Raw genomic sequence first — 12,067 nt, forward strand, 5'->3', positions numbered from 1 at the left:
AAGAAAATTCCTAATGCATCAAATGAACATAGCATTTCATTTAAAACTTTTGATGCATCTTATGTGCTTACTAGCAAATCCGGCAAGGTAGTTGCCAAATTTGTTGGGGGCAAACACAAGGGCTCCAAGACTTGTGTTTGGGTACCCAAAGTTCTTGTTTCTAATGCCAAAGGACCCAAAACCGTTTGGGTACCTAAAGTCAAGAACTAAATCTGTTTTGTAGGTTTATGCATCCGGGGGCTCAAGTTGGATACTCGACAGCGGGTGCACAAACCACATGACCGGGGAGAAAAGGATGTTCTCCTCATATGAGAAAAACCAAGATCCCCAACGAGCTATCACATTCGGGGATGGAAATCAAGGTTTGGTCAAAGGACTTGGTAAAATTGCTATATCTCCTGACCATTCTATTTCAAATGTTTTTCTTGTTGATTCCTTAGATTACAACTTGCTTTCTGTTTCACAATTATGTCAAATGGGCTACAACTGTCTTTTTACTGATATAGGTGTCACTGTCTTTAGAAGAAGTGATGATTCAATAGCATTTAAGGGTGTGTTAGAGGGTCAGCTATACTTAGTGGATTTTAATAGAGCTGAACTCGACACTTGCTTAATTGCTAAGACTAACATGGGTTGGCTCTGGCACCGCCGACTAGCCCATGTTGGGATGAAGAATCTTCACAAGCTTCTAAAGGGAGAGCACATTCTAGGATTAACAAATGTTCATTTTGAGAAAGACAGGATTTGCAGCGCATGCCAGGCGGGGAAGCAAGTTGGAGTCCATCATCCACACAAGAACATCATGACGACCGACAGGCCGCTTGAGCTACTCCACATGGATCTATTCGGCCCGATTGCTTACATAAGCATCGGCGGGAGTAAGTATTGTCTTGTAATAGTGGATGATTATTCTCGCTTCACTTGGGTATTCTTTTTACAGGAAAAATCTCAAACCCAAGAGACCTTAAAGGGATTCTTGAGACGAGCTCAAAATGAGTTCGGCTTAAGGATCAAGAAAATAAGAAGCGACAACGGGACGGAGTTCAAGAACTCTCAAATTGAAGGCTTCCTTGAGGAGGAGGGCATCAAGCATGAGTTCTCCTCTCCCTACACGCCACAACAAAATGGTGTAGTGGAGAGGAAGAATCGAACTCTATTGGACATGGCAAGAACCATGCTTGATGAGTACAAGACACCGGACCGGTTTTGGGCCGAAGCGGTCAACACCGCCTGCTACGCCATCAACCGGTTATATCTTCACCGAATCCTCAAGAAGACATCATATGAACTCCTAACCGGTAAAAAGCCCAACATTTCATATTTTAGAGTTTTTGGTAGCAAATGCTTCATTCTTATTAAAAGAGGTAGAAAATCTAAATTTGCTCCTAAAACTGTAGAAGGCTTTTTACTTGGTTATGACTCAAACACAAGGGCATATAGGGTCTTTAACAAGTCCACTGGACTAGTTGAAGTTTCTTGTGACGTTGTGTTTGATGAAACTAACGGCTCTCAAGTAGAGCAAGTTGATCTTGATGAGATAGGTGAAGAACAGGCTCCATGCATCGCGCTAAGGAACATGTCCATCGGGGATGTGTGTCCTAAGGAATCCGAAGAGCCTCCAAGTACACAAGATCAACCATCCTCCTCCATGCAAGCATCTCCACCAACTCAAAATGAGGATGAGGCTCAAAATGATGAAGAGCAAAATCAAGAAGACGAGCCACCTCAAGATGATAGCAATAATCAAGGGGGAGATACAAATGATCAAGAAAAGGAGGATGAGGAAGAACCAAAACCGCCACACCCAAGAGTCCACCAAGCAATCCAACGAGATCACCCCGTCGACACCATCCTCGGCGACATTCATAAGGGGGTAACTACTCGATCTCGGGTTGCTCATTTTTGTGAACATTACTCTTTTGTTTCCTCTATTGAGCCACACAGGGTAGAGGAAGCACTTCAAGATTCGGATTGGGTGATGGCGATGCAAGAGGAGCTCAACAATTTCACAAGGAATGAGGTCTGGCATTTAGTTCCACGTCCTAACCAAAATGTTGTAGGAACCAAATGGGTCTTCCGCAACAAGCAAGATGAGCATGGTGTGGTGACAAGGAACAAAGCTCAACTCGTAGCCAAAGGGTATTCACAAGTCGAAGGTTTGGATTTCGGCGAAACCTATGCACCCGTAGCTAGGCTTGAGTCAATTCGCATATTATTGGCCTATGCTACTTACCATGGCTTTAAGCTCTATCAAATGGACGTGAAAAGTGCCTTCCTCAACGGACCAATCAAGGAAGAGGTCTATGTTGAGCAACCTCCCGGCTTTGAAGACAGTGAGTATCCTAATCATGTCTATAGGCTCTCTAAGGCGCTTTATGGGCTCAAGCAAGCCCCAAGAGCATGGTATGAATGCCTTAGAGATTTCCTTATTGCAAATGGCTTCAAAGTCGGCAAGGCCGATCCTACACTCTTTACTAAAACTCTTGAAAATGACTTGTTTGTATGCCAAATTTATGTTGATGATATTATATTTGGGTCTACTAACGAGTCTACATGTGAAGAGTTTAGTAGGATCATGACACAGAAATTCGAGATGTCGATGATGGGGGAGTTGAAGTATTTTCTAGGATTCCAAGTCAAGCAACTTCAAGAGGGCACCTTCATTAGCCAAACGAAGTACACTCAAGACATTCTTGCTAAGTTTGGGATGAAGGATGCCAAACCCATCAAGACACCCATGGGAACTAATGGGCATCTCGACCTCGACACGGGAGGTAAGTCCGTGGATCAAAAGGTATACCGGTCGATGATTGGTTCATTGCTTTATTTATGTGCATCTCGACCGGACATTATGCTTTCCGTTTGCATGTGTGCAAGATTCCAATCCGACCCTAAGGAATCCCACCTTACGGCCGTAAAACGAATCTTGAGATATTTGGCTTATACCCCTAAGTTTGGGCTTTGGTACCCTCGGGGATCCACATTTGATTTACTTGGTTATTCGGATGCCGATTGGGCGGGGTGCAAAATCAATAGGAAGAGCACATCGGGGACTTGCCAGTTCTTGGGAAGATCCTTGGTGTCTTGGGCTTCAAAGAAGCAAAATTCGGTCGCTCTTTCCACCGCCGAAGCCGAGTACATTGCCGCAGGACATTGTTGCGCGCAATTGCTTTGGATGAGGCAAACCCTGCGGGACTACGGTTACAAATTAACCAAAGTCCCTTTGCTATGTGATAATGAGAGTGCAATTAAGATGGCCGACAATCCCGTCGAGCATAGCCGCACTAAGCACATAGCCATTCGGTATCATTTTCTTAGGGATCACCAACAAAAGGGGGATATCGAGATTTCTTACATTAATACTAAAGATCAATTAGCCGGTATCTTTACCAAGCCACTTGATGAACAATCTTTTACCAGACTTAGGCATGAGCTCAATATTCTTGATTCTAGAAATTTCTTTTGCTAAGCTTGCACACATAGCTCTTTTGAATACCTTTGATCATATCTCTTTTATATGCTATGACTAATGTGTTTTCAAGTTTATTTCAAACCAAGTCATAGGTATATTGAAAGGAAATTGGAGTCTTCGGCGAAGACAAAGGCTTCCACTCCGTAACTCATGCTTCGCCAACACTCCGAGCAACTCTCTCTTCTTTGGGGGAGAAATGAGCATCAAAGAAAAGAACTTCATCCCTGGGGAAGAGAGTAAAAGCTCAAAAGCTTCGCTTTTTGGTATAATCTTAACTCATTTATTTTATGACCAAAGGGGAAGATAGCACTTAGAGGGCTCTAATGATTCCGTTTTTGGCGATTCATGCCAAAAAGGGGGAGAAATGAGCCCAAAGCAAAAGGACCGCACCACCACCACCAAATTCAAAAACTTAGTGCTTTCCAAAAGTCTTTATCATTTGGTATCCTATTGTGTTCAAAAGGGGGAGAAAGTAGTATTTCAAAAATGGTATATCAAAACCCTCTTGAACACTAAGAGGTGGATCTCTTTTAGGGGGAGTTTTTGTTTAGTCAAAGGAAAAGCATTTGAAATAGGGGGAGACAATTTCAAATCTTGAAAATGCTTTGCAAACTCTTATTCATGTACCTTTGACTATTTGCAAAAGATCTTTGAAATGGATTTACAAAAAGAATTTGCAAAAACAAAACATGTGGTGCAAACGTGGTCCAAAATGTTATATAAGAAAGAAACATTCCTTGCATATCTTGTAAGTAGTTATATTGGCTCAATTCCAAGTAACCTTTTCACTTACATTATGCAAACTAGTTCAATTATGCACTTCTATATTTGCTTTGGTTTGTGTTGGCATCAATCACCAAAAAGGGGGAGATTGAAAGGGAATTAGGCTTACACCTAGTTCCTAAATAATTTTGGTGGTTGAATTGCCCAACACAAATATTGGACTGACTAGTTTGCTCTAGTGTATAAGTTATACAGGTGCAAAAGGTTCACATCTAGCCAATAAAAAGATCAAGTGTTGGATTCAATAAAGGAGCAAAGGGGCAACCGAGGGCACCCCTGGTCTGGCGCACCGGACTGTCCGGTGTGCCACCGGACAGTGAACAGTACCTGTCCGGTGCACCAGGGAACTCAGACTCAAACTCTTCACCCTCGGGATTTCTCGGAAGACGGCGCGCTATAATTCACCGGACTGTCCGGTGTGCACCGGACATGTCCGGTGCTCCAAGGAAGCTCGGCCCCCTGAACTCGCCAGCCTCGGGTTCGCGCGGCAGCCGCTCCGCTATAATTCACCGGACTGTCCGGTGTACACCGGACTGTCCGGTGTGCCAGCGGAGCAACGGCTCCCTGCGGCGCCAACGGCTCCCTGCCGTGCATTAAATGCGCGCGCAGCGCGCGCAGACGTCAGGGCTGCCCATACCGGTGCACCGGACATCAAACAGTGCATGTCCGGTGTGCACCGGACACCCAGGCGGGCCCACAAGTCAGAAGCTCCAACGGCTAGAATCCAACGGCAGTGATGACGTGGCAGGGGCACCGGACTGTCCGGTGTGCACCGGACTGTCCGGTGCGCCATCGAACAGAAGGCTCCAGCCAACGGTCAAGTTTGGTGGTTGGGGCTATAAATACCCCAACCACCCCACATTCATTGCCATCCAAGTTTTCCACTTCTCAACTACTACAAGAGCTCTAGGCATTCAATTCTAGACACACTCAAAGAGATCAAATCCTCTCCAATTCCACACAAAACCCTAGTGATTAGAGAGAGTGATTTGCCGTGTTCATTTGAGCTCTTGCGCTTGGATTGCTTCTTTTCTTTCTCACTTGTTCTTGAGATCACAACTCCATTGTAATCAAGGCAAGAGGCACCAATTGTGTGGTGGCCCTTGCGGGGAAGTTTTGTTCCCGGCTTTGATTAGAGAAGAGAAGCTCACTCGGTCCGAGGGACCGTTTGAGAGAGGGAAGGGTTGAAAGAGACCCGGCCTTTGTGGCCTCCTCAACGGGGAGTAGGTTTGCAAGAACCGAACCTCGGTAAAACAAATCTCCAGTGTCTCATTTGCTTATTCGCTTGGGATTTGTTTTGCGCCCTCTCTTGCGGACTCATTTATTATTACTAACGCTAACCCCGGCTTGTAGTTGTGTTTATATTCGTAAATTTCAGTTTCGCCCTATTCACCCCCCCTCTAGGCGACTATCAAAGGGCACAAAACAAATCCCAAGCGAATAAGCAAGTGAGACACGGAGATTTGTTTTACCGAGGTTCGGTTCTTGCAAACCTACTCCCCGTTGAGGAGGCCACAAAGGCCGGGTCTCTTTCAACCCTTCCCTCTCTCAAACGGTCCCTCGGACCGAGTGAGCTTCTCTTCTCAAATCAAAGCCGGGAACAAAACTTCCCCGCAAGGGCCACCACACAATTGGTGCCTCTTGCCTTGATTACAATGGAGTTGTGATCTCAAGAACAAGTGAGAAAGAAAAGAAGCAATCCAAGCGCAAGAGCTCAAATGAACATGGCAAATCACTCTCACTAGTCACTAGGGCTTTGTGTGGAATTGGAGAGGATTTGATCTCTTTAGTGTGTCTAGAATTGAATGCTAGAGCTCTTGTAGTAGTTGAGAGGTGGAAAACTTGGATGCAATGAATGGTGGGGTGGTTGGGGTATTTATAGCCCCAACCACCAAACTTGACCGTTGGCTGGAGGCTTCTGCTCGATGGCGCACCGGACAGTCCGGTGCACACCGGACAGTCCGGTGCCCCTGCCACGTCATCACTGCCGTTGGATTCTAACCGTTGGAGCTTCTGACTTGTGGGCCCGCCAGGGTGTCCGGTGCACACCGGACATGTACTGTTTGATGTCCGGTGCACCGGTATGGGCGATTCTGACTTCTGCGCGCGCTGCGCGCGCATTTAATGCACCGCAGGGAGCCGTTGGCGCCGCAGGGAGCCGTTGCTCCGCTGGCACACCGGACAGTCCGGTGCACACCGGACAGTCCGGTGAATTATAGCTGAGCGGCTGCCGCGCGAACCCGAGGCTGGCGAGTTCAGGAGGCCGAGCTTCCTTGGAGCACCGGACATGTCCGGTGCACACCGGACAGTCCGGTGAATTATAGCGCGCCGGCTTCCGAGAATTCCCGAGAGTGAAGAGTTGGAGTCTGAGTCCCCTGGTGCACCGGACAGGTACTGTTTACTGTCCGGTGGCACACCGGACAGTCCGGTGCGCCAGACCAGGGGTGCCCTCGGTTGCCTCTTTGCTCCTTTATTGAATCCAAAACTTGGTCTTTTTATTGGCTGAGTGTGAACCTTTTTCACCTGTATTATCTATACACTTGGGCAAACTAGTTAGTCCAAAGATTTGTGTTGGGCAATTCAACCACCAAAATTATTTAGGAACTAGGTGAAAGCCTAATTCCCTTTCATGCTCGTATGCCCTTCAGATTGCACGCAGAATTTCTTGAGAGGATCAAGGCCGAGTGTAATCTATTACCTATAGCTGGAGCACTGCTCCTCTGAAAGTTAAAAAAACTTTAATCCTTGGTTGTGAAGCACTTAGGAGAAATACAAGCCATGAATATAATAATTGATCATAATAACCACTTATGTAAAATGATGTCATAAAGCTATACAAATGCGCATCTATATAAGCACTACAAGTCTACAACTAAGCTAATGAAGCACAAAATCCATTGAAAAAATAACGATATGGGCCACAATAATTGTAATGTATGTATGATCTATTACATTTACACACTTTATGAGGATTTTGAAACAGGTACTCTGAATATATTGTCAGCAAATCACAAAAGGACGAATACATCTGGTTCTCATCTGGAGTTCATGTTCATTCCATAGAGACTGTTGCGTCCACCCATACCGAATACAGCCCACTAATGAAGGAGCCCACCAAACAGCCCGATTAAAAATCAAGGAGAGCCGATTAGAAATAACAAGGGACACTGGTCATACAATTGGGCTCTAATACGGGCTTTAGAGCCCACTACCCATATAATGGAAGAAAAAACTCACCAGGCCCAAATAATAGAAATCACATTGTCCTGTACTACTAATAGTAATCACATTGTCCTCGTCGTCGTCCTATCTTCTCTTGCTCTTCTCCTCCGGCCTCCTCGGTCCTTGCTCACCCGAACCAGCAACCCTAATCCGTGGCCGCGGACCCGCCGCAAGCTCCATCGCGCGAATAGATTGGGGATTCAGTCGAGGCTACGCGGGAACTGGTCGCGCTCGAGATCTTAGCCTCCGCACCTGAAACCATTGGCTCCATTGCTATTGCTGTCGTGGTAAGAAGATTGAGCCTTGTCCCTGCAAGAATCCGTTTCAGATTTTGTAGCCGAATCGATGGCGCAGGCTGCAGCCTCCGACTTGGCGTCGTTTCTTCTCTCGTGCAGCTCTTGATTTCATTTTGGAATGGCCCGAGTTGCAATCTCGTCTCATGGAATTGTCCTCCTGGTGGCAGGTTCAGGTGATGAAATCTTGGGGAGCGCGCCTCGCTCGGTCCTAAGATGCTGGCGAGCTACGGAGGTGGTGGCCGCGGTGTCCATCTCTCCTCCCACAAGGACATCCTCCTCGGCCGCGGCGGCCGGAGCTTCCTCTTGGGCAACACGTGGTTTCTCCTCTCCACCTACCCGGCGCGCCTCCTGCACACCACGGACCGCCGCGCGCCCGCCGCTTTCTTGGCCGTGATCAACCGGCCCCCCTGCATGCGGCCGCACCGCGCTGGGCAGGGCCTGCTGCAGAGGGGTGGTATTGTCATGGCTGCTTGCGGCTATGCTCTTGGGCGAGCTGAGCTGGGTGCTGCCAAGCGCCAGCAGCCGGATAAGGATCCATCTGCAGGGACGCGCTCCTCGAATGTTGCAGCCACGGGATCACTGGGCAGTGCAGCACGGCCAGACGTCTCTTTTAGGTACAGAGGGGCGGATTCTTGTAAGAAGGTAGCTGCAAGCTTGAAGTCGTCTGAGCCATGGGGGAACAGGGCATTCTGGACAAACGCCGCTGGGCCAGGTTGGAAGTTGAGCTTTGCTGTTGAGCCATGGACCAAGGGCTTTAGCACGTCGTGTGCGGCGCCATATTCTGCTGGAGCCACAGAGCATCAATTATCGCTCGATGAGAAGGTGGATAACTCCACCGTTGCATCTGATTCTGATGGGTATGTACCATATTATTAATGCCTCTATTTTCTGTTTATATTGGGTGCTAGTTTACTCTACAACATGTCCCCTACAGCCTTTACCCCTAAAAAACATTTATGGCATATCAAATAGGCATACTATGAAAATATGTTTCACGATAAGTATAATTGTACTTGTTTGGCTATATAAATGCAATAACAAAGCCTTTTAGTTCCAAACAAGTTGAGGTAGGCTAGAGTTGAAACCCAGCCATTAGTCCTAAACAAGTTGGGGTAGGCTAGAGTTCAAACCCAACCAAAGCCACAAATCAAGGTTCAGTCATGTGGATAGTTTTTTTTTTCATTCGCTCCTATTCAAGGCTAAATCTTTGGGTATATTCTCTTTCAAGACTCCTTTTATTGCCTCTTCTCAACTTTGGTCCTTCTTGTCTCTCTATCCACTTCTATCACGCCTTAGGATCCCATTATGCAATGGTTTCTCTGGAGGTCTCCGTTGGACATGTCCAAACCATCTCAATTGGTTTTGGACGAGCTTTTCTTCAATTGTTGCTACACCTAGCCTATCACATATATCATCGTTCCAGACTTGATCCCTTTTATGGCCACAAATCCAGTGCAACATACACATTTTTGCAACACTAATCTGCTGAACATTACATTTTTGTAGGCCAATATTTTTGCCCCATGCAAAATAATAGGTCTAATTGCCGTCCTATAAAATTTGCCTTTTAGCTTCATTCGTACACTCTTGTCACGTTGAACGCCAGATGTTTGACGCCACTTCCTCTACCTTGCTTTGATTATATGGCTAACATCTTTATTAGTATCCCCATCTCTCTATAGCATTGATCCTAAACACTGGAAGGTATTCTTCTTGGGCACTACTTGACCTTCCAAACTAACATCTCCTTTTTAATGTATAGTAGTGCTGAAGTCACATCTTATGTATTCGGTTTTACTTCTACTAAGTCAAACCTTTGGACTCTAGAGTATCCTGTCACAACTCTAGTTTCATATTTACTCCTGCTCGACTTTCATCAACTAACACTACATCGTCTGCAAAAAAATATACACCAAGGGATATCACCTTTATGCACCTTATGACCTCATCTATCACTAAGGAAAAAGATAAAGGCTCAAAGTTTACCCTTCATGTAGTTCTATTCTAATCGGGTAGCCATCCATGTCTCCACTTGTTTGAACACTAGGCACAACATTGTTGCACATGCCATTAATGAGTTCAATGTACTTCGTTGGAAGTTGGAACTTTATATTTGTCCAAAGTCCACCACATAATATTTCTTGGTATTTTATCGTAAACCCTACTCATTTAACACCATATCTAGGTCTCAATATGGTGTATCGCTAAGAGGGTTATGCCCCAACAGATTTCTTTTGGATTTTGTCTTGATTAGAATGACTAGGTTCAACGTTGGCTCGCCAAATCTTTCACAACCCTCCTCCTTTACCACGGCTCTGCTATGCTGAGACAACATGGGTGGAGTTTGTTTGGCTATATAAATATTTGTATTTTTTAAATATAAACTTGTGGAACTTAAGATAGTTTGACTTAGGACAAAACTAGAATGCAAGTTTTTTGGGACAGAGGCAGTATGTCAGATGCTATGGAGTGGAATATGGTACATCGCCACAAATTCCACAAAATTTAACATAGGACAAAGTTACACTGGTTCTGCATTCATTTCCCTCACATATTATTACAGTCTGCTTTGCATATCCATGTATAATTTTTAGGTTACTTTATGATGAATTGTGCCCATTCTATCTGTTATGTCTAGTATTATCAACTAATACTGGTTTGCATCCGCTGGTGTTTGTTTGTTTCATTTTCTCTACAGGAAGTCACCAGTTTCTGAAAAATTGAAGTTTCTCTCTGGTTCATGTTACTTGCCTCACCCTGATAAGGAGGCTACTGGTGGTGAGGATGCACATTTCATTAGCATTGATGAGCATGTGATTGGTGTAGCAGATGGTGTTGGTGGTTGGGCAGATGTTGGTATCGATGCTGGACTATATGCCAAGGAGCTAATGAGAAATTCAATGAGTGCAATCAAAGATGAGCCAGAAGGGACCATCGATCCAACCAGAGTTTTGGAAAAGGCTTATATGAGCACCAAAGCAAGGGGATCATCCACTGCATGTATCATCACTCTTAAAGATCAGGTGAAGGGCCCATCCTTGTTTTGGATGTTTAGTATCCTGTTTTATTTGCTCATTTGATGTACCTTAGCGAACAGTAAAATGCGCCATAAAGACGTTATTTAAGATTGGTTGCTACAATGCACGAATGATTCTTCAAATTATTTATCGAGTATATGAATCGCAAACTGAGTTCTCGAGAATAGTAAATTCTTTACCCGTCTGTTTTGATGGTGTCAGTTCCAGATTTCTACTTTGGAAAAAGCGTGTGTATTTGGCCCCTTTTGTTTTTGCAATTGATATGCTAGTTCATTGGTGACTTCCACTAATACCACATTTAAACTTGCAGGGTATCCATGCTGTAAATCTTGGGGACAGTGGTTTCGTAGTAGTCCGAGACGGTCGAACTGTTCTCAGGTCACCCTCACAGCAGCATGATTTCAACCTCACTTATCAGCTTGAGAGTGGAGGTGGCAGTGATCTTCCTAGTTCTGCACAAGTGAGTAGATCGCAGCCCTTCTGCTTTGAATGTTTAAGTATAGATTTCCGATAAAACAGATTAATCCAGATGCCTATTCTTCTCCCCCTGTTGAGTTTGCATATGCAAGCTCTGCATCTTACAAAGTATTTTGGCATAATAGTTGTGCTTCATGTTTGATCTATTTTAGGTATTTCACTTCCCGGTTGCCCCCGGTGATGTTATTGTTGCTGGCACGGACGGACTTTTTGACAATCTATACAACAATGAGATAAGTGGTGTTATCGTTGAAGCGCTCAGGGTTGGACTTGAACCTCAAGTTGCGGCACAAAAAATTGCTGCCCTGGCTCGACAAAGAGCCACAGACAAAAATAGGCAGTCACCATTTGCATCGGCCGCCCAAGAAGCTGGGTACCGGTACTACGGTGGGAAGCTCGACGACATAACGGTTGTGGTGTCGTATGTGAAAAGCGCTTGATTCGAGCCTTTCTTTTTATTAGATGTAATGTCAAAATCTTAGTCCCGAATTTAATGGCACATGTGTTCTCAAGGTGTGAAATCCCCTGAGATACTAGAAGCACTCCTGCTGGGTTTAGCCCTGGAATACGTTAGCAAACCATTACACCATTTTACTTGTTTGCCACTGTGAGTAATCTTCTTTTTATATATAATTCTCTAAAACCAGGGCGGTCGTTTCGCCCTTGGAGTTGGAGGGGGAGGATAATGACCTGCTGGAACCAAATTTTGTTGTAAATATTGTCGATTGCCGAATGATAACATGTTGGACTCAATGGTGGATTGTTGATGCTGTTTGAAA

General features: G+C 45.2%; 1 protein-coding gene across 1 annotated transcript; it reads left to right on the forward strand.

Moving 5' to 3' along the window:
• The first annotated feature begins 7,504 nt into the window (after positions 1–7,504).
• Positions 7,505–12,067, forward strand: LOC103625788 (probable protein phosphatase 2C 80). Its single transcript, XM_008646187.3, has 5 exons — positions 7,505–7,764; positions 7,941–8,630; positions 10,472–10,796; positions 11,122–11,271; positions 11,441–12,067. Exons 2-5 carry the CDS (start codon positions 7,987–7,989, stop codon positions 11,726–11,728), a joined length of 1,407 nt encoding a protein of 468 aa, XP_008644409.1. The 5' UTR covers positions 7,505–7,764; positions 7,941–7,986; the 3' UTR covers positions 11,729–12,067.

The sequence above is a fragment of the Zea mays genome, chromosome 5 (assembly GCF_902167145.1).
Source record: "Zea mays cultivar B73 chromosome 5, Zm-B73-REFERENCE-NAM-5.0, whole genome shotgun sequence".
Classification (NCBI taxonomy): domain Eukaryota; kingdom Viridiplantae; phylum Streptophyta; class Magnoliopsida; order Poales; family Poaceae; genus Zea; species Zea mays.